This window comes from Bos javanicus, chromosome 7 (genome assembly GCF_032452875.1).
Source record: "Bos javanicus breed banteng chromosome 7, ARS-OSU_banteng_1.0, whole genome shotgun sequence".
Taxonomy (NCBI): Eukaryota; Metazoa; Chordata; class Mammalia; order Artiodactyla; family Bovidae; genus Bos; species Bos javanicus.
The window spans coordinates 47,920,491-47,944,405 of NC_083874.1; the positions used below are offsets into that span (position 1 = coordinate 47,920,491).

General features: G+C 41.5%; 1 protein-coding gene across 2 annotated transcripts in view; it reads right to left on the bottom strand.

The window, feature by feature from the left end:
- Positions 1 to 23,915, bottom strand: part of SPOCK1 (SPARC (osteonectin), cwcv and kazal like domains proteoglycan 1) — a 584,625-nt gene that overhangs the window by 31,661 nt on the left and 529,049 nt on the right. For both annotated transcript variants that reach the window (XM_061423580.1, XM_061423579.1), the window contains one exon: positions 5,735 to 5,851. In XM_061423580.1, the coding sequence (XP_061279564.1) occupies positions 5,735 to 5,851 (117 nt within the window). The remainder of the gene's footprint in view (positions 1 to 5,734; positions 5,852 to 23,915) is intronic.

Here is a 23,915-nt window from a genome sequence, read left to right on the forward strand (position 1 = left end):
GGCTCTTTAGTTCTTCTTCACTTTCTGCCATAAGGGTGGTGTCATCTGCATATCTGAGGTTATTGGTATTTTTTTCTGGCAGTCTTTATTCCAGCTTGTGCTTCATCCAGCCTGGCATTTTGCTTAATATACTCTGCATATAAGTTAAATAAGCAGGGTGACAATATACAGCCTTGAGATACTCCCTTCCCAATTTGGAACCAGTCTGTTGTTCCACGTCCAGTTCTAACTGTTGCTTCTTGACCTGCATACAGATTTCTCAAGAGGCAGGTCAGGTGGTCTGGTATTCCCATCTCTTGAAGAATTTTCCACAGTTTGTTTTCATCCACATAGTCAAAGGATTTGGCATAGTCAACAAAGCAAAAGTAGATGTTTTTCTGGAACTCTCTTGCTTTTTCAGTGATCCGACAGATGTTGGCAATTTGATCTCTGGTTCCTCTGCCTTTTCTAAATCCAGCTTGAACATCTGGAAGCTCATGGTTCACATACTTTTGAAGCCTGGCTTGGAGAATTTTGAACATTACTTTGCTAGCATGTGAGATGAGTGCAATTGTGTGGTAGTTTGAGCATTCTTTGGCATTGCCTTTCTTTGGGATTGGAATGAAAACTTACCTTTTCCAGTCCTGCAGCCACTGTTGAGTTTCCAAATTTGCTGGCATATTGAGTGCAGCACTTTCACAGCATCATCTTTTAAGATTTGAAATAGCTCCACTGGAATTCCACCACCTCCACTACCTTTGTTCATAGTGATGCTTCCTAAGGCCCACTTAACTTTGCATTCCAGGTTGTCTGGCTCTAGGTGAGTGATCACACCATCGTGGTTATCTGGGTCATGAAGATCTTTTTTGTATAGTTCTTTTATGTATTCTTGCCACCTCTTCTTAATATCTTCTGCTTCTGTTAGGTCCATGCCATTTCTGTCCTTTATTGTGCCCATGTTTGCATGAAATATTCCCTAGGTATCTCTAATTTTCTTGAAGAGATCTCTAGTCTTTCTCATTCTATTGTTTTCCTCTATTTCTTTGCACTGGTCACTAGAAAGGCTTTCTTATCTGTCCTTGCTATCCTTTGGAACTCTGCATTCAGATGGGTATATCTTTCCTTTTCTCCTTTGCCTTTTGCTTCTCTTCTTAGCTATGTGTAAGGCCTCCTCAGACAACCATTTTGTCTTTTGCATTTCTTTTTTTGGGGATGGTCTTTTAATTGAAGACTTATACTTCTTTTAATTGAAGTGTAGGTGATTTACAATATTGTGTTAGTTTCATGTGTACAGCATAGTGTTTTTGCAGATTATACTCCATTCTAGATTATTACCAAAAAATGGCTATAAATCCCTGTGTTGTATATTATTGCCTATCTATTTTATACATGATAGTTTGTTATTTTTGTATATTAATATGTACTTAAATGTATTTCCTAAAAATCAGTATTAAATACTAGATAACTTTGCAACCCAACTTAAAAAAATTAAACAAGACCCTTATATATGTTGTCCACCTTGAAACAAGGGACACATACAGACTGAAAGTGAAGGCCTGGAAAAAGATATTCCATGCAAATAGAGACCAAAAGAAAGCAGGAGTAGCAATACTCATATCAGATAAAATAGACTTTAAAACAAAGGCTATGAAAGAGACAAAGATGGACACTACATAATGATCAACAGATCAATCCAAGAAGAAGATATAACAATCATAAGTATATATGCACCCAACATAGGAGCACCACAATATGTAAGACAAATGCTAACAAGTATGAAAGGGGAAATTAACAATAACACAATAATAGTGAGAGACTTTAATGCCCCACTCACACCTATGGATAGATCAACTAAACAGAAAATTAACAAGGAAACACAAACTTTAAATGATACAATGGACCAGTTAGACCTAATTGATATCTATAGGATGTTTCACCCCAAAACAATGAATTTCACCTTTTTCTCAAGTGCACATGGAATCTTCTCCAGGATAGATCACATCCTGGGCCATAAATCTAGCCTTGGTAAATTCAAAAAAACTGAAATCATTCCAAGCATCCTTTCTGACCACAATGCAGTCAGATTAGATGTCAATTACAGGAGAAAAACTATTAAAAATCCAAACATATGGAGGCTGAACAACACGCTGCTAAATAACCAACAAATTACAGAAGAAATAAAAAATGAAATCTATATATGTACAGAAATGAATGAAAATGAAAACACAACAGCCGAAAACATACGGGACACTGTAAAAGCAGTACTAAGGGGAAGGTTCATAGCAGTACAGGCTTACCTCAAGAAACAAGAGAAAAGTCAAATAAATAACCTAACTCTACACCTAAAGCAACTTGAAAAGGAAGAAATTGTGAGCCCCAGGGTTAGTAGAAGGAAAGAAATCTTAAAAATTAGGGCAGAAATCAAGGCAAAAGAAACAAAAGAGACCATAGCAAAAATCAACAAAACCAAAAAAAGCTGGTTCTTTGAGAAGATAAATAAAACTGACAAACCATTAGCCAGACTCATCAAGAAACAAAGGGAAAAAATCAAATCAACAAAATTAGAAATGAAAATGGAGAGATCAAAACAGATAACACAGAAATAGGATCATAAGAGACTATTATCAGCAACTATATGCAAATAAAATGGACAACGTGGAAGAAATGGACAAATTCTTAGAAAAGTACAACTTTCTAAAACTGAACCAGGAAGAAATAGAAAATCTTAACAGACCCATCACAAGCATGGAAATTGAAACATAATCAGAAATCTTCCAACAAACAAAAGCCCAGGACCAGATGGCTTCACAGCTGAATTCTACCAAAATTTAGAGAATTAACACCTATCCTACTCAAACTCTTCCAGAAAATTGCAGAGGAAGGTAAATTTCCAAACTCATTCTATGAGGCCACCATCACCCTAATATCAAAACCTGACAAAGATGCCACAAAAAAAAGAAAACTAGAGATCAATATCACTGATAAACATAGATGCAAAAATCCTTAACAAAATTCTAGCAAACAAAATCCAACAATATTTAAAAAGATCATACACCATGACCAAGTGGGCTTTATCCCAGGGATGCAAGGATTCTTCAATATCTGCAAATCAATAAATGTAATACACCACATTAACAAATTGAAAAATAAAAACCATATGATTTTCTCAATAGGTGCATAGAAAGCCTTTGACAAAATTCAACATCCATTTATGATAAAAACCCTCCAGAAAGCAGGCATAGAAGGAACATACCTCAACATAATAAAAGCTATGTATGACAAACCCACAGCAAACATTATCCTCAAAGGTGAAAAATTGAAAGCATTTCCCCTAAGTCAGGAACAAGACAAGGGTGCCCACTTTCACCACTACTATTCAACACAGTTTTGGAAGTTTTGGCCACAGCAATCAGAGCAGAAAAAGAAAGAAAAGGAATCCAGATTGGAAAAGTAGAAGTAAAACTCTTGCTGTCTGCAGAGGACATGACCCTTTACATAGAAAACCCTAAAGACTCCACCAGAAAATTACTAGAGCTAATCAATGAATATAGTAATGTTGCAGGATCTAAAATTAACACACAGAAATCCCTTGCATTCCTATGCACTAACAATGAGAAAACAGAAAGAGAAATTAAGGAAACAATTCAATTCACCATTGCAATGAAAAGAATAAAATACTTAGGAATATATCTACCTAAAGAAACAAAAGACCTATATATAGAAAACTATAAAACACTGGTGACAGAAATCAAAGAGGACACTAATAGATGGAGAAATATACCGTGTTCATGGATTGGAAGAATCAATATAGTGAAAATGAGTATATTACCCAAACCAATCTAGGGATAGAATTCAATGCAATCCCTATCAAGCTACCAACAGTATTTTTCAGAGGACTAGAACAAATAATTTCACAATTTGTATGGAAATACAAAAAACCTCGAATAGCCAAAGCAATCCTGAGAAAGAAGAATGAAACTGGAGGAATCAACCTGCCTGACTTCAGTCTCTACTACAAAGCCACAGTCATCAAGACAGCATGGTACTGGCACAAAGACAGAAATATAGATCAATGGAACAAAATAGAAAGCCCAGAGATAAATCCAAACACCTATGGACACCTTATCTTTGACAAAGGAGGCAGGAATATACAATGGAGAAAAAAAAAATCAATCTCTTTAACAAGTGGTGCTGGGAAAACTGGTCAACTACTTGTAAAATAATGAAACTAGAACACTTTCTAACACCATACACAAAAATAAACTCAAAATGGATTAAAGATCTAAATGTAAGACCAGAAACTATTAAACTCCTAGAGGAAAACATAGGCAAAACACTCTCTGACATAAATCACAGCAGGATCCTCTATGACCCACCTCCCAGAGTAATGGAAATAAAAGCAAAAATAAACAAATGGGACCTAATTAAAATTAAAAGCTTCTGCACAACAAAGGAAACTATAAGCAAGGTGAAAAGACACCCTTGAGAATGAGAGAAAATAATAGCAAACAAAGCAATGGACAAAGAATTAATCTCAAAAATATACAAGCAACTCCTTTAGCTCAATTCCAGAAAAATAAAAGACCCAATCAAAAAGTGGGCCAGAGAATTAAACAGACATTTCTCCAAAGAAGACATACAGATGGCTAACAAACACATGAAAAGATGCTCAACATCACTCATTATCAGAGAAATGCATATCAAAACCACAATGAGGTACCATTTCACACCAGTCAGAATGGCTGCTTCCAAAAGTCTACAAGCAATAAATGCTGGAGAGGATGTGGAGAAAAGGGAATCCTCTTACACTGTTGGTGGGAATGCAAACTAATACAGCCACTATGGAGAACAGTGTGGAGATTCCTTAAAGAACTGGAAATAGAACTGCCTTATGACCAAGCAATCCCACTGCTGGGCATACACACTGAGGAAACCAGAATTGAAAGAGACACGTGTACCCCAATGTTCATCGCAGCACTGTTTATAGTAGCCAGGACATGGAAGCAACCTAGATGTCCATTGGCAGATGAATGGATAAGAAAGTTGTGGTACATATACACAATGGAATATTACTCAGCCAGTAAAAAGAATACATTTGAATCAGTTCTAATGAGGTGGATGAAACTGGAGCCTATTATACAGTGAAGTAAGTCAGAAAGAAAAACACCAATACAGTATACTAATGCATATATATGGAATTTAGAAAGATGATAATGATAACCCTATATGCGAGATAGCAAAAGAGACACAGATGTATTGAACAGTCTTTTGGACTCTGTGGGAGAGTGTGAGGGTGGGATGATATGGGAGAATGGCATTGAAACATGTAAAATATTATATGTGAAATGAATCACCAGTCCAGGTTTGATGCATGAAACAGGACGCTCGGGGCTGGTGCACTGGGATGACCCAGAGGGAGGGGATGGGGAGAGTGGTGGGAGGGGGGTTCAGGATGGGGAACACATGTACACTCATGGCAGATTCAAGTCAATGTATGGCAAAACCAATACAATATTGTAAAGTAAAATAAATAATTAATTTAAAAAATAAGTGGTTGTATTTTCTTGATTCTAAGGCATTTCCTTGTCCTCCAGTATTTTAATATTTCTGAAATTGCAGTGTGTTTCAAGTCACTGTGTACATTTAAGTTAGTGTTTCTTTTAACAACAGCATCTCAGGGTGGTCAATCAATATCAGTAACTGAAGAAATGTGGTGTTTAAAATGAAATAAACTAGCAAGAGTAAAGTGTCTTACTGCCTTGGGCTGTTTCAGAGCTGGTGGGCTTGATGACCCTGTTTGCATCCTCATGAAGGGCTCCAAACCAGTCCTTGAGTCGGGAAGCAAGGTTTCTCAACTCCTTGTCCGTGCAAGCTGGAGAAAAAGCAGATGGAACAAACATTAAGTCTGTGGGCTCTCTTCCCTCAACAAGCAATGCTCCAAACAGAACTCTCTCTCCAACCAGGATGTAACTCCTTACCCCACTGTGAAAATGCCCCAAAGATGTTGCCTTCACAGGTAAAGAGCGTGACAAAGTGAGAGCTGAGACTCCCAGGCAAGCAGCGCTATGCAAACCTGAACGTGGACTGCCTCTGCACTCTGAAAGCAAGCTGGGGTGGTCTTAGCATCACGTACCAGCCTCCAAAAGCTGTTATGGGTCCTTTTGCTAACCTGATCAAACTTGCTATTGCAGTTTGCCAGAGAAGATCACATTTTCCACTGAACTCATGCCAAGAGATAAACACTTAGGGATAGCTAATGTTCTTAGGGAAAGGCAGCCTGGGATATCAAAAGACCCCAGTATGAGCAACTCTCAATTTTGCATCAGCTCACATGTGGGTTTCTGAGTGTGGCATATTTTGCCGGCCTTTGGACAGACTGATTTGAATTTCCCTTATGGACAGATGGATGCCTCGTCCCTGAAAGAGTCCTTTTCTGCAGCCCATCTTTAACTAACCAGCTCATCTTTTAGGGTATGACAGAGAAAATTTAATGAACACTCCTTCTGAGAACAAGAAACTCCAGATGCTGGATGGGTAGGTGCAGGCTATCTGACAGTCTCAGCAAGAACTAAGACTGGAGGAGAGGAATCCCCAAAGGAGGGACAGTGGCACAGAGAAGGGAGCTGACTTTCCCTTGCTGCCTGATTTTACCCTAATTCTAGGTCCTGAGCATCCTGACAAAGGGTCCAGGCAGTGGGCCTCTAGCAAGAGGCAGAACACCCAGCACTGCATTTAGCAGTTTGCATCGAGAGGGACAGGAATTAGAGACCCAAGGAGATAAAGTCTCAATAAAGAAAAAGTGAAGCCCACCACTGTCACTTTTCCCAAATTCTAAAAGCCAAGCAAGTCACCATTATGACACAGAGCTGCGTTCTGAATGTCTCACGGTGCTGGCAAGATGCAGATGAAGGCTCGAATCTGTCAATGCAGGGGGACCCCAGCGAACACCCAGGCTCTCCACTGGAAGGGACACGGGCAGTGATAAAGGACCTGTGGGTCTCACTCAGACGCCCATCCAGCCTTCACTTGGCTGAGCCCATCAGCCCCCATCTGCCCTGCCAAGGGGTGAATCCTCTCCAGAAGACAACAATACTAGGCAGAGCCTCTCCTCCTGTTTACCTGACTGCATTTAGGAGAGCCCCTCTTTCCTGAGCCTGGGGTTAGGTACTTAATGGAGAACACAGCCCAACTTCCTAAACCTCAGGGAGGAAAGGACTCTCTTGCCCTCCACTTGAGGTGAGGTGGTGAGCAGACCCAGGTGAAGTCTATGCAACCTGAGTGCGCTCATGTCTAGCTGCTGTCTTCCTTCTAGTCAGGAGCCACAGCTGAACTCTGTAAAGCGTGGAATGTGTGACCATTGCTTATACCCAGGTCTCTAATGACCTCAAGACAACACCTGGCTTCCAACAACCAGAACATGATTGTATCTGAAAACACCAGCCAGGAAGTGGCACTGAGGACTGTCTGGAGAGGCAATGGAGTATTTGAGCTCTGGGATGTTGCTGCCTGGTGTGAATCCCAGCTCGACCACTGACTTGCTGGGTGACTCAAACCAGCCACTTAACCCCTCAGCGCCTCCGTTTCATCATATCTGTAAACTCAAGGTATCATTATGTGACTATGAAATAGACAAGGTATGTAGCATACTGAGGAAAACACCTGGTATACAGTAATTACTCAGCATGTGCCAGCTATGATTTTTATTACCTCTACTATTATTTTTATTTTAAAATTGATGATATATAGGTAAGTGTAGAGCAGCTGTCACAGCATTCAGAAAACTAGTAAGACAAATATACTAGCTAAGTTGCTTCAGTCACGTTCAACTCTGCAAAACTATGGACTGTAGACTGCCAGGCTCCTCTGTCTGTGGGTTCCCAGGCAAGAATACTGGAGTGGTTTGCCATGCCCTTCTCCAGGGGATCTTCCCGACCCAGGGATTGAACCTGTGTGTTTATGTCTCCTGCACTGGCAGCCAGGTTCTTTACCGCTAGCACCACCTGGGAAGCCCAAAGACAAAGACAGCTAAACACAATTGGCTTTGGACACACAACTGGCTTCGGCATACTTCTGTGCTAAACTGGTTTTGGCACACACAGATACCTCTGCTATCCAGTAGAATTGCCGTGAGCCACAGGTGACTATTGTCCTTTAAATTGATGAAAATGAAATAAAAGTTAAAATTTAGTTCTTCATTTGCACCCATCCCATTCCAAGTTGCTCAGTAGTCATATGTGGCTAGTGAATGACTCCATCTGGGACAACACAGATACACAGTATTTCCATTGTGGCAGAACATTGTATAACGAGCCCTGGATGAAGCTAGCCACCTTTGGGATTTCCAGCTTTCGCAGGTCCATCGTGATATCCTGACATGTAAGTCTGTGCCTCCAGCCCTTCCCTTCATTCCTTAGCAATGAGTTGAGGAAGGAGATCACATGCTCACTCAAGCTGGGGACCAGCATCCCATATTGAACCACGTGCACAGAAAGGAGGAGGAGGAGGAGCTTGTGCTGACAGTGGTGGTGCTCATCTCTGCCAGGTACCACTACCAACCCTTGGGAGAAGCCTCCACTAACAACAGCCCCATTTCAGAGCCTCTGGGGAATAGAAGGCTCTCTTTTCTAAATTTTCGGACTTTGCACATCTCTAAACAGGAGAGGCCGTGGTCTGTTTTTCCAAGGAGAATGCGATATAGGCTCTATAGTCAATCTCAAGTTTGCAAATGGAAAATTAATAGCATCTATTTTTTCCTGATTGCCATGCACACTGTCTATTCTAAATGTTCTTTGAGCAGAGAAAATTGCCAAGTCAACTTGCAAAGGAAATGAATCCCCATCTCATGCTGCAGGATAAATTAGTCATGTATAACTAAACCCTGACAGATGTGCAGGTAATCTATATCTTGAGAAGACTGAATTTCCCACCAGCTTCTCAAAGTATGCAGGCTTTGGGTGGCTGATCAAGTCAGGGACTGGAGTCTTGAAGGAGCAAACCTGTCGCTTGGGGAGAAGTCCTCAAGCAGGATGGCACTGGCCTGGGTAGAGAGAGATCAGAAGCCGAATGGAGATAGGAGGCATTCAATTACTGGGCCCTATTCATGCATAGTGTCCTCAACCGAACAGTCCTTATAAGGAGCAAATCAGGCACAGTCTGCCTGGGGCCAGATATGTCCCAGAGGAATAAAATATTCAGAGACGATGGCACACAGAGAGCTATTTGCTCAGATTCGGTATTCTAGCCACAATGCAGCCCATCTCCTATGGGAGAAAAGTGCTTGCCTTTTAAGGTGCCTCTTATAGCCCCCGAAAAAGGCAGGAGAGGAGGGTTAATGCTCCAGAAATAGGGGCCCTGACGGGTGCCTCCCATACACTTGGTTCCTTCCTTGGGAAAAGACACTTCTGTGTGGAGAAAACCATAAAACCACATTTAAATCACACTCTGCTCAGAGGTGAGCCAACCCTTATGATTTCTAGAGGGCTGTCTGGTAGTCTCTCCTGGTGAAAGAAGCAAGGTTCTCAGGCCACCAGCATCCGATCATCAGAGGGGAAGATGCTGCTGTCTTGGGAGAGGATCTGGCCAAGTCGCGAAGACCAGGACCGTGTCCCCATGCACTGCCATATTTCCTGAATGGTGGGCGCAGCCAGCGCTCTGCCCTCCATGCTCCATTCTCTTCCCTTTCACTCCCAACCCTGGCTTTAGCTAACTTTTAATTGCTTTCATTCTCCTACTCATCTCTGCCCAACATCCTCTTCTGCAATCTTTCCATATCTACCTTCTTATTTCTACAGGTTACTCTCTTTCTTCCATGATCTCAATCTGTCCAGCATGGCTAGTGTTGGCAGCATCTCTGAGATCGACTGACCCCCAATCTCTGCCCCCTCCTAGAATCAGAGTGCGGCCCTGCCCAGCACTCATAACCACAGGGCAGACACCCAGGACTGCCTGTCCTGACTCCCACCAAAGTCCCCTGCTTCTTGCTATCTCTGCTGCCAGCCCAGGCACCACTGAGACCTCCCACCAAGTCAAGGCTCCCTGTCTTGCTCCCCACTTTCCCTTTGCCATCCAGCAGCCAAAGTGATCTTTCCAAAAGGGAAATTTGATTAAGTCACTTTCCCACTTAGCTACTCCAGAGGGCCTCAACTGCTCTGCACAAGCCCACCTAGACTCCTTAATGTGACCCCAGTGGCCTCTGCCTCCAACTCTCTTTGCTCCTCCTGGGCCTTGAGGCTCTGCGCTGTCTTTTGCACACACTGTTCTGATGGAGCACGTTTCTTCTCGTTGTCTTGCTAATGCTTATCTTCTGTCAGATCTCTGCTTTAAAGCACACCTGTAACTTCCAGCTCAGTGTCCATCTTCCCTTCTAAATCATAGCAACATAAAACACGCCCCGAGGCTGGCTTGCCCCAAGGCTCAGCTCTTGGAGCCCAGCACCTAATGCAGTCAGTTCCTGGCATAAAGAATGCTCCCAACGCATACTTATTAACTGGGCATAACAGTGCTCTTGCTGCCTTCTGTAAACTTCCATCCATCCATCTGCAAGATGGTCTAATAAAGCTTAGCTCGTAGCATCACCACATGCAGTAAGATGAGACAGTATCAGTAAAACCTAGCTCACAGCTACTGGCTTACAATGGGGACTTGATAAATTTATGTTCCCCTTCCCATCTCCCAGTTGTCTGCATAATATGTTAGAATATTATTGTTATGCTTTTCATAAAAGCCCGAGGAGATGCCTGGAATATAAAGAATGACATCTCTCCTTCACTTATTTTGTATGTGGGTCAGTACAAGTCCAGGAGATTCGGGTTGTAATAGTTGCCTGCTTCTTCCAGGTGGCAAAGCTACATGAGGGGAGGGGGGCGTCTGATTCCCACCCCCCACACACACACCTCCATTCTCAGCACTTACCATAAGGATAATCGTTATTCAGAATATATGTACTGAAAGAAACTGTGTGGCATGGGTTACAAACTCCCCAAGTCAAATCGCCATCAGGTGGCAGGGACAGGATTTGGATCTCAGCTGTCTCCTTGCTGGGCTGCCCCTGGGTCCTGGACCACCTTTCTGGATTGACTGGGCTTGTGAATAGCCAGTACTAACTGAGGCGATTAATACACCTGGTCCACGCTGTACATGGAAAAAAATCGAAACCTCAGGCCCTCAAAGGTAAAGGAAGCTCTGCCAGCGGGGCAGGGAGGCAGCTAGCCGAGCAGCAGAAGATGGAGGGAGCACCATCAGGCTTTACTGTGAGAACAGTTGTCTTTTGGAAGGGCTGACTCCAGCCTGCTGCCTTCCTATTATGCTCCCAGGAGCATCTATCATCTGTGCAGCCACTGGGGCTTCATTAGAGAAAAGGAGAGGGCTGCTACGTTATTGCAAATGTGCAGGCAGACAGCTCCCTACCCTAGGAAAGCGCAGCACTCAGGCAGAGAAGGCCCAGGTAATTTGGTGTTCTCCCAGCAGACCTGCCCTGTCTGTTTGGAAAATATGAACGAAATGCAATAAGCAAATGTAAATAAGGTGCACACAGCCTCTGTGGATGGTATACAACCCTGGGAAGAAAATGTGATGGCTTTTTCTACCTGGGCTCTTTCCCCCTCCACAAGGCCTGGAGCTTTTAAGTGGGTATGAAGCCTGTGGGCTTTGAATGCAGACCGTGTTGAAACAAAGCTGGGAGTAAGTACATCATGATGGCTCAGTGGATGGGAGGGAGAAGGGGCACTGTGGCCAACATCATCGGGTAGAAAGTGGTGATGAGGTCATATAGCCCTGGCAGGGTCAGGAGAGAGGAAGGGGTGCCCTGATCTATGAGTATGTGCCTGTGGAGGGGTCAGTCGAGCTGAGCACTGCTTCTTCACTGAATGAGTGTCAGTAGCCTGGTCCTGCCCACCCCCATCACCCATTCACTCCTTCTTCCCTGGCTCCTCTATCTTCCTTCAGACAAAGCCAAAAGCTAGTGAGGAAGTTTCAAGATACATAATGTCCAGGGAAGAGACAGGAGCTGGGAGACTGTGCTCCTTTGAAAAATGCTCCCAAGGTTGATGACCAGTATTCCAAGCTGATCTCAGCTGATTGTTGACTTTGGGGACTGAATGACATGCTCCTTATACCAAGCCCTCTTAGAGGATTAGAAAAGAGGAAGGTAAGGCAACAATCTGAGGTATAACATATATAAGAGATGATGTGAAAAATAAAGGTGGGGACAGACTGTGGACATTCTGTATTTAGAGCTACAGTGTTAATACCTAAAAGATACAGTAAGTGTCTATGTCTGTGTGTTACAAATCCTAACTGAAGGCTACGTTGGAACACCCAATTGGGGACGTTTGAAAATGGCAAATCTGACACCCAACAATTTTAGGGTATCTGTGAACCTCTGCTAGGGAACCAATTACTGGTATGCTCTCAAAACTCAGAAAATCTTGCAACTAAAGAACCAAATGAGAAAACCAATGCTCCTGCTCAAGGACCCTCCCTCTCCGACCCTAGCCTTACCAATGCTTAGTTCAGCGTGCTGGAAGAAGCTAATATGAAAACAGAATGTAATTTAAACTTTGGTGCTTCGGAGGGTAATTAAAGAGTTGGGCTGGACTGGAGTTGTCTTTGGAGCAGGCCAGCAGGCCTCTCAGAAATGGAGACCCATTGCCGGCCCTTTCAAACTAATCTCCTTCAGCCCTCCTAGGTGCTGTTTGTGCATAATTACTTAATCAGAGTAGCAGTGGATCGATGCACTCCGAGTGTTTGCAATTAGCGTCTTCTCTAAAAGGCCTTCTTCAGGGCAGAATTAGATGCTGAGCTGGATCGACACAAGGATGCCTTCCTGAACCGCGTTGCCTAGGGTCCAGCCTCCTCTTTCTTTTTTTTTTTTTTTCCATGCACATATTTCGTTTTATTGTTGTTTCTTAATCAAAACTTCTATATGTGAAAAGTGATAAATTTGTTATTGAATCTTTAGACAAATATGCATTAAGATAATAACTTATCTCTACTATGTGATTTTTTTTTTTTTTTTTTTATTCTTCCAATTTTATTTTATTTTTAAACTTTACATAATTGTATTAGTTTTGCCAAATATCAAAATGAATCCGCCACAGGTATACATGTGTTCCCCATCCCGAACCCTCCTCCCTCCTCCCTCCCCATACCATCCCTCTGGGTCGTCCCAGTGCACCAGCCCCAAGCATCCAGCATCATGCATCGAAACTGGACTGGCAACTCGTTTCCTACATGATATTTTACATGTTTCATTGCCATTCTCCCACATCTTCCCACCCTCTCCCTCTCCCACAGAGTCCATAAGACTGTTCTATACATCAGTGTCTCTTTTGCTGTCTCGTACACCGGGTTATTGTTACCAGCCTCCTCTTTCTACCCTGCCATCCTCATGCTGCTGGGAGCCTTCAGTTACACGTAGTCTTCTCCTCCCCAGTAGGGACTGGGTCCCTCGTGCTGCTGGTTCCCTCCAGCCAGCAGCAAGTGCACCAGTGCTGGCAGGGGGAGTGTGCAAGGAGCACAGAAGAGGGGGTGCTGCACTCCAGGGAACTCGAAAGACAGGAGGGAAGAGTTACAATTGCTCCTTGGGCTACAGTTTTGGGGTGCTGATCAACTAGGACTGAAATAGGTGAGGGTTGATTCTGCTTAGTATGGTTTTAGGAACAATAACCAGTCATTCTGCTTTAAAAGAATCCTGGGGAGGCAGGAGAGAGTAACTCAGCTCTGGAGGATGACAGCACTGGGCTCAGATGCCATCCTAGCTGAGACTGGACAGGGGCTTTCCCAATGGTCAGTTTCCTCATGTGCAGAATGGAGGTGATGACAGGAAAAGTTTGCAGCTTTATGGGAGGATTAGGCTAGAACAGATTTAAGTGTTCAGCACTTTGAAACCACTGGCTCTGAGATTATTTGTGTCTGTGGATCCACCAAATGTAAAAGGATGGGACTCCAGATCATGAGCATGGTATTTTCACATGAAACGATCCCTGAAGCCAGCTAGTAAGACAAGATTCCTCTCTGCTGTTTCTCAGAGGTTAGGCAACATCTCCAAGGTCTACAAACCCAAGTCCCCTGATTCGACATTCACTTGGCCTACTCACACCCCAGATGCCTGCACCCGGGGGCACTCTGGCCCCATATGCAAGAGAGACACTCTTCCCCAAGTTAAAGACCACACACCTGAAACAAAGGTCAGAACCACACTCCCGACCCTGAATACAAACAGGAGTATAGCGCCTCATTAAGAGTTCAAGATTCTAATACAGATGATCAACAGGCACATGAAAAGATTCTCAGCATCACTAATTATTAGCGAAATGCAAATCGAAACTACAGTGTGGAGGTACCAGTCAGAATGGCCACCATTAAAAAGCCAACAAATAACAAGTGCTGGAGAGAGTGGGCAGAAAAGGGAACCCTCCCACACTACTGGTGGGAATGTAAATTGGTGCAGCCACTCTGGAGAACACTATGGAGGTTCTTTGTTGTTGCTGCTGTTGTTGCGTTACTGTTGTATCTTGACTCTTTTTGTGACCCCATGGACTGTAGCCCACCAGGCTCCTCTATCCATGGGACTTCCCAGGCAAGAATTCTGGAGTGGGTTGCCATTTCCCTGTCCAGAGAATCTTCCCAACCCAGTAATCAAATCTGTGTCTCCTGCATTGGCAGGTGGATTTTTCACCACTGAGCCACCATATGGAGGTTCCTTAAAAAACTAAAAACAGAACCATCATATGATGTAGCAATCCTAGTTCTGGGCATATATCCAGACAAAACTATAATTTGAAAGATACATGTACCTCTATGTTCACTGTAGCATTGTTTACAATAGTCAAGACAAGAAAACAACCTAAATGTCTATCAATAGATGAATGCATAAAGATGTGATATACATAGACACATATATATGTTCATCTATATGTGTGTGTGTATACGTATATATATAAAGAGAGAGAGACAGAGAAACACATGAATTTGAACGAACTCTAGGAGATAGTGTAGGACATGGAATCCTGGTGTGCTGCAGTCCATGGGGTTGCAAAGAATCAGATACGACTTAGCGACTGAACAACATATAAATACATAAAGGAATATTATTCGGCCATCAAAAGAATGTAATGCCATTTGCAGCAACATGGATGGACCTAGAGAGTATCATACTAAGTGAAGTCAGAAAGAGAAAGACAAGGAAATACGTGGGAAAATATGGCACAAATCAACACATCTACAAAACAAAAACAGATGCACAGATACATAGAACAGACTTGCAGTTGCCAAGGGGAGAGAGGGTACAGGTGGGAAGGACTGGGAGTTTAGCAGATGCAAGTAATTATTATATATAGGATGGATAAACAACAAGGTCCTATTGTATAACACAGAGAACTATATTCAATATACTGTTACAATATACTATGACAATATAATGGAAAAGAATATGAAAAACAATATATTAATATAATTAATATATTAAGTATAATATATATAAAAGAATATGAATATATATTGATATGATTGAGTTACTCTGCTATACAGAAGAAATTAACACAACCCCTGTAAATCAAATGTACTTCAATGAATTAAAAAAAATTTTTTTTTAAGTTCAAACTTCTGGCTCTATCAGCCCTGAGTTTGAACACCAGCTCTCAGTTTACAAGTGGCTGCTTTTCACATATCCCTGCTCTTCTCCAAGCCTCAGGTCTTTCATCTGTAAAATGGTGATATTAACAGTCTCAACCCCATGGGGTTATGGTAGGGAGTTACTGTGAAGATGAAGCTTTCAGAAGCCAGCAGGCAACCACAAGTATCCTCTCTTCTGAGGAACGTCAGGGGCTGGTTGCACTTACCCTTGAGATCTAAGAGATATGCTGCCAGCCATAGCGGTTTTAATGACAGAAAATAAAACTGGACAGATAGCAAAGTGAATCAGTTATACCTCATTGTAAACCAACTATATTCCAATAAAAATTTTTAAAAAGAAAAAAACTGGGGCTTCTTGCAGGGATTTATTTTATTTTTTAAAATTAATTTAATTGGAGGCTAATTACTGTACAGTATTGTAGTGGTTTCTGCCATACACTGACATGAATTAGCCATGGGTGTACATGTGTTCCCTATCCTGAACTCCTCTCCTGGCTCCCTTCCCATCCTATCCCTCAGGGTCATCCCAGTGCACCAGCCCTGAGCACCCTGTCTCATGCATCAAACCTGGACTGGCAATCTATTTCACATGTGGTAATATACATGTTTCAATGCTACTCTCTCAAATCATCCCACCCTCACCTTTCCCACAGAGTCCAAAAGTCTGTTCTTTACATCTATGTCTCTTTTGCTGTCTCACATATAAGGCCATTGTTACCATCTTTCTAAATTCCATACATATGTGTTAATATACTGTATTGGTGTTTTTCTTTCTGACTTACTTCACTCTGTATAATAGGCTCCAGTTTCATCCACCTCATTAGAACTAATTCAAATGCATTCTTTTTAATAGTTGAGTAATATTCCATTGTGTATATGTACCACAGCTTTCTTATCTATTCATCTGCCAATGGACATCTAGGTTGCTTCCATGTCCTGGCTATTGTAAACAGTGCTTTGATGAACACTGGGGTACATGTGTCTCTTTCAATTCTGGTTTCCTCGGTGTGTATGCCAAGCAGTGGGATTACTGGGTCATATGGCAGTTCTATTTCCAGTTTTTTAAGGAATCTCCACACTGTTCTCCATAGTAGTTGTACTAGTTTGCATTCCCACCAACAGTGTAAGAGTTTTCCCTTTTCTCCACACCCTCTCCAGCACTTATTGTTTGTAGACTTTTTGATAGCAGCCATTCTGACCGGCATGAGATGATACCTCAATGTGGTTTTGATCTGCACTTCTCTGATAATGAGTGATGTTGAGCGTCCTTTCATGTGTTTGTTAGTCATCTGTATGTCTTCTTTGGAGAAGTGTTTAGTTCTTTGGCCCATTTTTTGGTTGGGTCATTTATTTTTCTGAAACTGAGCTGCAGGAGTTGCTTGTATATTTTTGAGGTTAATTCTTTGTCAGTTGATTTGTTTGCTATTATTTTCTCCCATTCTGAGGAGATTTTAAAAGCATACACAAGGTGAATTCCCATTTCTTATTGGAGATCATCTCAAAGAATTGAGCGAGGTTGTGCCTGCTCAAATTAAATTGCATTATTACATGTAATTCCAGTTTTTACTTTTCAGTGCCTAAAACATCGATATATATGCATGTTTCTCTTATCCTTAGAGGATGCATCATTTTGTGTAAAAACAAGCATGAGCAAAGGAATTAGGGCTCCATTATTCAGGAGCTTGCTAATAAAGTCCTTCTTAAAAAGCAATCTTTGAAAGAACTTAAAATACATTAAACTGGGAGGAAGATGAGTTAAACCAATTAGTGGTACAACCTACAAGAAAAGACAGATAGATTTCCCTATTAAACCCATTACTGTTCTCAGTAACCAGATTTGAGGAGACTTTAATGTTTCTCTTGATTCTAATGATAATCCTTCATCTGGAAAAAGAAATACATTCAGAACTTGTACAACATTTGTAAATGTGCATTAGTGGAGTAGCATTTATAACAATAATCTGGAGTAGAGAGGTTAGCTTGATGAAATAAGCTTTTAAAACTTCTGATAAAAATCCACAGATTTTCCATACTCCAGGGCAAAACAAAATGTTATATATGCAAAGTATTGGTCAAAAATTGCTAACTCTGGCTTTACTTGTCTTTGTCAGGCAGTAGGTAAGCATTTCCCTATATGGGAAACCTAGAATAGATGAGCAGTAGTGCAGAAAATAGCAGTTTTAAAGAAGGATTTCATAGCCAACCACATTTCCCAGGTCCTCAACTAATAAAGACTAAACTGGAAAAAAATCTTGTTCTCACTTAAAATGAGATAAGGCAGAGCCCTGGGAACAGGGCAGGGATGTGGAGGGTCAGTTCCTGCATGGCTCATCCCACTGCAGAGACGCAGACTCAGTGCCTGCAAATCACTTTTGTGTTTTATTAATGTCTGAGCTCAAATGGCTGGTGGCAGTCAGGGAAGGCTTCCAGGAAGAGGCAAGACTAGAGCCAAGGCTCTTGGAAAAGGAGAAGACATTCCAGGAAAGTCTTAGAAATAATGAGGAAGCCAACTGGAATGAAGTGACTAATTTTTACAGCTGATTTATATTTAAATTAGCTCTACTCAAGCACACCAACTTGAGCATAATTTGCTCTAATTCTGAATCATAAACATATACAAAAATCAAACATATAAATATGTGTATATATAAAATCTCCTGTAGATCTGTGTAGAGACAGTTCATTATTTTACACATTATATACATGTTTACATGCATTTCAAGGACCCTTTTCTGACCAGGTGAAACACTGACTATTCAAGGACTGATACACAAGCCTATATCTGCAAGGTTTTAGTAACAGAAAACATATTTTTTAGGGTACATATAAGAAGAATCTCCATTCCTAACTGGAGATTTGTGTCCAGTGTAATCTGTTCAAATTCAAGGTCCAAATTTGGGCATTTTTAAACAAGGTTCTGTGTTTTTCAATCCCTAAAAACCAATACATGCATGTATGTTTTGACCTTAAATATGACATAAAGTTTGTTGTTTAACAGGATAGAAAGCGACAGAGGATTGGCAGAAGACCATGCCTGCCAAGCTTGGGATGGAGAGGTGGTGCTGATGGCCCAGGATGTGTATGGAACCCACCACCCTCTTCTCATGACAAAGGTCCAGAAGAACCTCCAGGGGTGCTGGAGTCTAGAGTGAGAGGGTAGAGGTCGGAGCAGGAACTGAAAACCCCCAGTGGTAACTGAGGTCAGGACAGAATGGTCGTGGATGTGCCTGGAGCAGACGCAGCCTGGCATCTTCACTTTCATGCTTCTGGTGGACAAGCTGATAGAAGATGAGGATAAATAAAGCAAGGTCTGGAGAAGAACTGCCTTCTGGAACCATATAGGGTGTCTTAAGCTATTCCAAGTTCTGCCAGGTTCAGTGAAAAACTCACTGTTCTCTTCACCCTTGAGGTTATACAGCTCACTCTAAATTTGTCTCCACTGTACCCCGGTAGCCTTAGGGCAGAAATGACTATAGCTACTTAACAGGATAAGATGGTATCCAGCCTCAAGGGACTTTCTTTGGACTCACAGAGGGCCTCTGACTGGCAAAAAGATGAAATAGTAGCTATTATTATTTCTGTTTCTATAAATATTTCTGTATTTGGTCACAATAGATTGTTTAGAGATTTGGTACCTAACAAGGCATAGCTAGCAACTTCCTATTTCCCCTCCTAAATATCATAATAAATAAAGAAAACAGAAAAAAAGTTATAAATTCCATTTTCAGTAAAACTAGAAAAGAGATATCATCCATAGCTTTAAACAATATAGCAGAAACCACCCAGATGGAAGTAAAATGTCCAGGTAGGGCAATAAAAAAAATCAAAAATATGTTTCTGATAATGTGAAGGACTCCTCCTGAGGTGATAGATCCACATTTCCTGCTCAGCAAGAACTAAGGGACCTGAAGAAAGGATGGGGCACAGATCAAACAGATGCTACACAGGTAGAAAAATGAGTAAGAAAGCAGGAAAAGAGTGTAGTGGCCTAGGGGCAGCAGGTCTCAGAAAATGCTCATAGCATTGTTCTTTCTATCAGTACGAAGCACTCCAAAGTGTAACTTTGGTACAGCAAGAACAGTGGAGATAGGTGATGAGAGAAACCCTCTTAGGGCTCATCTGTTTCAGAGAAACAGAAAAGAAACACAGAGCAGCCATCTTAGCAGGAAGCCATCTATCACCAGTAACACTGAAGTGAGTGCTTTTGTACTGTGGGGGCTATAGAAGAAACAGGTTTCACCCCCTCCATCCCTAGGACTCCCTTTCGAACAGGTAAGCCATTTAAATCTTAACTTATTGTAATATGTTTTTAAAGATGCTGACATGTAGATATTGTTCTTGTTCAGTCGCTCATTGGCATCTGACTCTGCTACCCCATGGACTGCAGCACACCAGGATTCCCTATCTTTCACCATCTCCTGGAGCTTGCTCAAACTCATGTCCATTGAGTTGATGATGCCATCCAACCATCACATCCTCTTCTCCTCCTGCCTTCTATCTTTCCAAGCATCAGGGTCTTTCCCAGTGGGTCAGCTTTGTACATCATGTGGCTAAAGTACTGGAGCTTCAGCTTCAGCATCAGTCTTTCCAATGAATATTCAGGATTGATTTCCTTTACGATTGACTGGTTTGATCTCCATGGAGTCCACTCCATCTCTTCTCCAACACCATGGTTTGAAAGCATTAAATCTTCAGCCCTCACATTCATATATGACTACTGGGAAAAAATGTAGCTTTGACTATACCAACCTTTGTCAGCAAAGTAATGTCTCTGCTTTTTAATACACTGTCTAGGTTTGTCACAGCTTTTCTTCCAAGGAGCAAGAGTCTTTTAATTACATGGCTGCAGTCCCCATCTGCCGTGACTTTGGAGCCCTATAAAGTAGTCTTTCACTGTTTCTCCATCTATATGCCATGAAGTGATGGGACTGGATGCCATGATCTTCGTTCTTTGAATGCTGAGTTTTAAACCAGCTTTTTCATTCTCCTCTTTCACCTTCATCAAGAGGCTCTTTCATTCACCTGTGCTTTCTGCCGTAACGGTGGTGTCACCTGTGTATCTGAGGTTACTGATATTTCTCCCGGCATCTTGATTTCATCTTGTGCTTCTTCCAGACCAACATTTCTCATGATGTACTCTTCATATAAGCTAAATAAGCAGAGTGACAGTATACAGCCTTGACGTACTCTTTTCCAAGTTTTGAACCAGTCCATTGTTTTCTGTCTGGTTCTAACTGTTGCTTTTTGACCTGCATACAGGTTTCTCAGGAGGGAGGTAAGGTGGTCTGGTATTCCCATCTCTTGAAGAATTTTCCATAGTTTTTTATGATTCACACAGTCAAATGTTTTAGTGTAGTTAATGAAGCAGATGTTTTCTAGAATTCTATTGCTTTTTCTATGATCCAGCGGATGTTGGCAATTTGACCTCTGGTTCCTCTGCCTTTTCTAAATCCAGCTTGTACATCTGGAATTTCTTAATTCATGTACTGTTGAAACCTAGCTTGGAGGATTTTGAGCATGACATTGCTATCATGTGAAATGAGCACAACTGTATGGAAGTTTGAACATTCTTTGACATTGCCCTTCTTTGGGACTGGAATGAAAACTGACCTTTTCCAGTTCTATGGCCACTGCTGAGTTTCCCAAATTTGCTGGCATATTGAGTACAGCACTTTCACAGCATCATCTTTTAGGATTTGAAACAGCTCAGCTGGAATTCCATCACCTCCACTAGCTTTGTTTGTAGTAATGTTTCCTAAGGCCCACTTGACTCCACTCTCCAGAATGTCTGGCTCTAGGTGAGTGATCACACCATTATGGTTATCCAGGTCATGAAGATCTTTTTTGTAGAGTTTTTCTATGTATTCCTGCCACCTCCTCTTAATATCTTCTGCTTCTTTTAGGTCCATACTATTTCTGTCCTTTATTGAAATGGACATGAAATTAACATGAAATGTTCCCTTGGTATCTCTAATTTTCTTGAAGCAATCTCTAGTCTTTCCCATTCTATTGTTTTCTTATATTTCTTTGCATTGTTCACTCAAAAAGGCTTTCTTATCTCTTCTTGCTATTCTTTGGAACTCTGCATTCAGATGGGTATATCTTCCTTTTTCTCCTTTGCCTTTCACTTCTTTTCTTTTCTCTGCTTTTTGTAAAGCTTCCTCAGACAACCATTTTGCCTTTTTGCCTTTCTTTTTCTTGGGATGGTTTTGATCACTAGCTCCTGTACAGTGTTATGAACCTCCATCCATAGTTCTTCAGGAACTCTAATAGATTTATTCCCTTGAATCTATTTGTCAACTTCCACTATATAATTGTAAGGGATTTGATTTAGGTCATAGCTGAACGGCCTAGTGGTTTTCCCTATTTTCTTCAATTTAAGTCTGAATTTTGCAATAAGGAGATCATTATCTGAGTCACAGTCAGCTCCCAGTCTTGTTTTTGCTGACTGTATAGAGCTTCTCCACCTTCAGCTGCAAGGAATATAATCAATCTGACGTTGGCACTGACCATCTGGTGATGTCCATGTGTAGAGTCTTCTCTTGTGTTGTTGGAAGAGGGTATTTGCTATGACTGGTGCATTCTCTTGGCAAAACTGTTAGCCTTTGCCCTGCTTCATTTTGTACTCCAAGGCCAAACTTGCCTATTACTCCAGGTATCTCTTGACTTCCTACTTTTGCATTCCAGTCCCCTATGATGAAAAGGACAGCTCTGGTGGGTGTTAGTTCTAGAAGAACTTGTAGGTCTTAATAGAACCATTCAACTTCAGCTTCTTCAGCATTAGTGGTTGGGATATCGACTTGCATTACTGTTGTTTTTGAGGTTGCCCCAGTACTCTATTTTGGACTCTCTTGTTGACTATGAGGCTATTCTATTTCTTCTAAGGAATTCTTGCCCACAGTAGTAGATATAAAAGTCATCTGAATTAAATTCACCCATTCCAGTCCATTTTAGCTCATGGATTCCTAAAATGTCGATGTTCACTCTTGCCATCTCCTGTTTGACCACTTCCAGTTTACCTTGATTTATGGACCCAACATTCCAGGTTCCTATGCAGTATTGTTCTCTACAGCATTGGACTTTACTTTCACCACCAAACACAACCACAACTAGGCATTGTTTCTGCTTTGGCTTAGCCTTTTCATTCCTTCTGGAGCTATTTCTCTGCTCTTCTTCAGTAGTATATCAGACACCTCCCAACCTGGAGAGTTCATCTTTCAGTGTCATATCTTTTTGCCTTTTTATACTATTCGTGGAGTTCTTAAGGCAAGAATGCTGAAGTAGTTTGCCATTCCCTTCTCCAGTGGACCACGTTTTGTCAGAACTCTCCACCATGTCCCGTCCATCTTAGGTGGCTCTACATGGCATGGCTCATAGTTTCATTGAGTTAGACAAGGCTGTGATCCATGTGATCAGTTTGGTTAATTTTCTGTGATTGTGGTTTTCATTCTGTCTCCCCTCTGATGGATGAGGATAAGAGGTTTGTGGAAGCTTCCTGATGGGAGGGACTGGCTATGAGGAGAACTGGGTCTTGCTCTGGTGGGCAAGGCAATGCTCAGTAAATCTTTAATCCAATTTTCTGCTGATGGGTGGGGCTATGTTCCCTTACTGTAGTTTAGCATGAGGCCAGACTATGGTAGGGATAATGGCAACCTCTTCCAAAATGACTTATGTCAGCATGTTGATATTATATATATGTATAATATGTGCTTTCCATATATATATTATTTCATAAAAATTATGGAAAAGAGCAACAAAACAAAGCTTACCACGGAACACTCAGCATAAAAATGGTAACAGTGAAAATATGTATAACACCATGAATTAAGATAAAACAATTACTTTTATGAAGAAAGACAATAAAACAATATTCAAGGACTCAGAGAAGCGATGAAGACAGAACAGATGAGACAGCCTGTGAACATTCAGATCCCAGCAAAGAAATAGAAAGAACATCCAGAATCATCATAAAAATGAAGCTGGATTGGAAGAAGCACAAGGGAGGATGCTGAGGGAAACTCACTGAGAGAGGAGGATGCTAAAATAGAGAGAGTGAACAGCATGAAATAAAATAAGAAATTACAAAGGATTACAGAGCAAATTACAGCTATGGAAAGGAGGCAAGGGAAATCCTACATGTGCATAATTGGAGCCTCTGAAGACACAGAAGAAAACATTGGAAGAGGATATATGTTTAAAATGTAACTCATTAACCCATTCCTAAAATAAAAGAAAAATTGAAGCTACATATTGAAAAGGACAGCATGAGCCAGGGAAAATCAGCCTAGAATAGTCAACTCAGA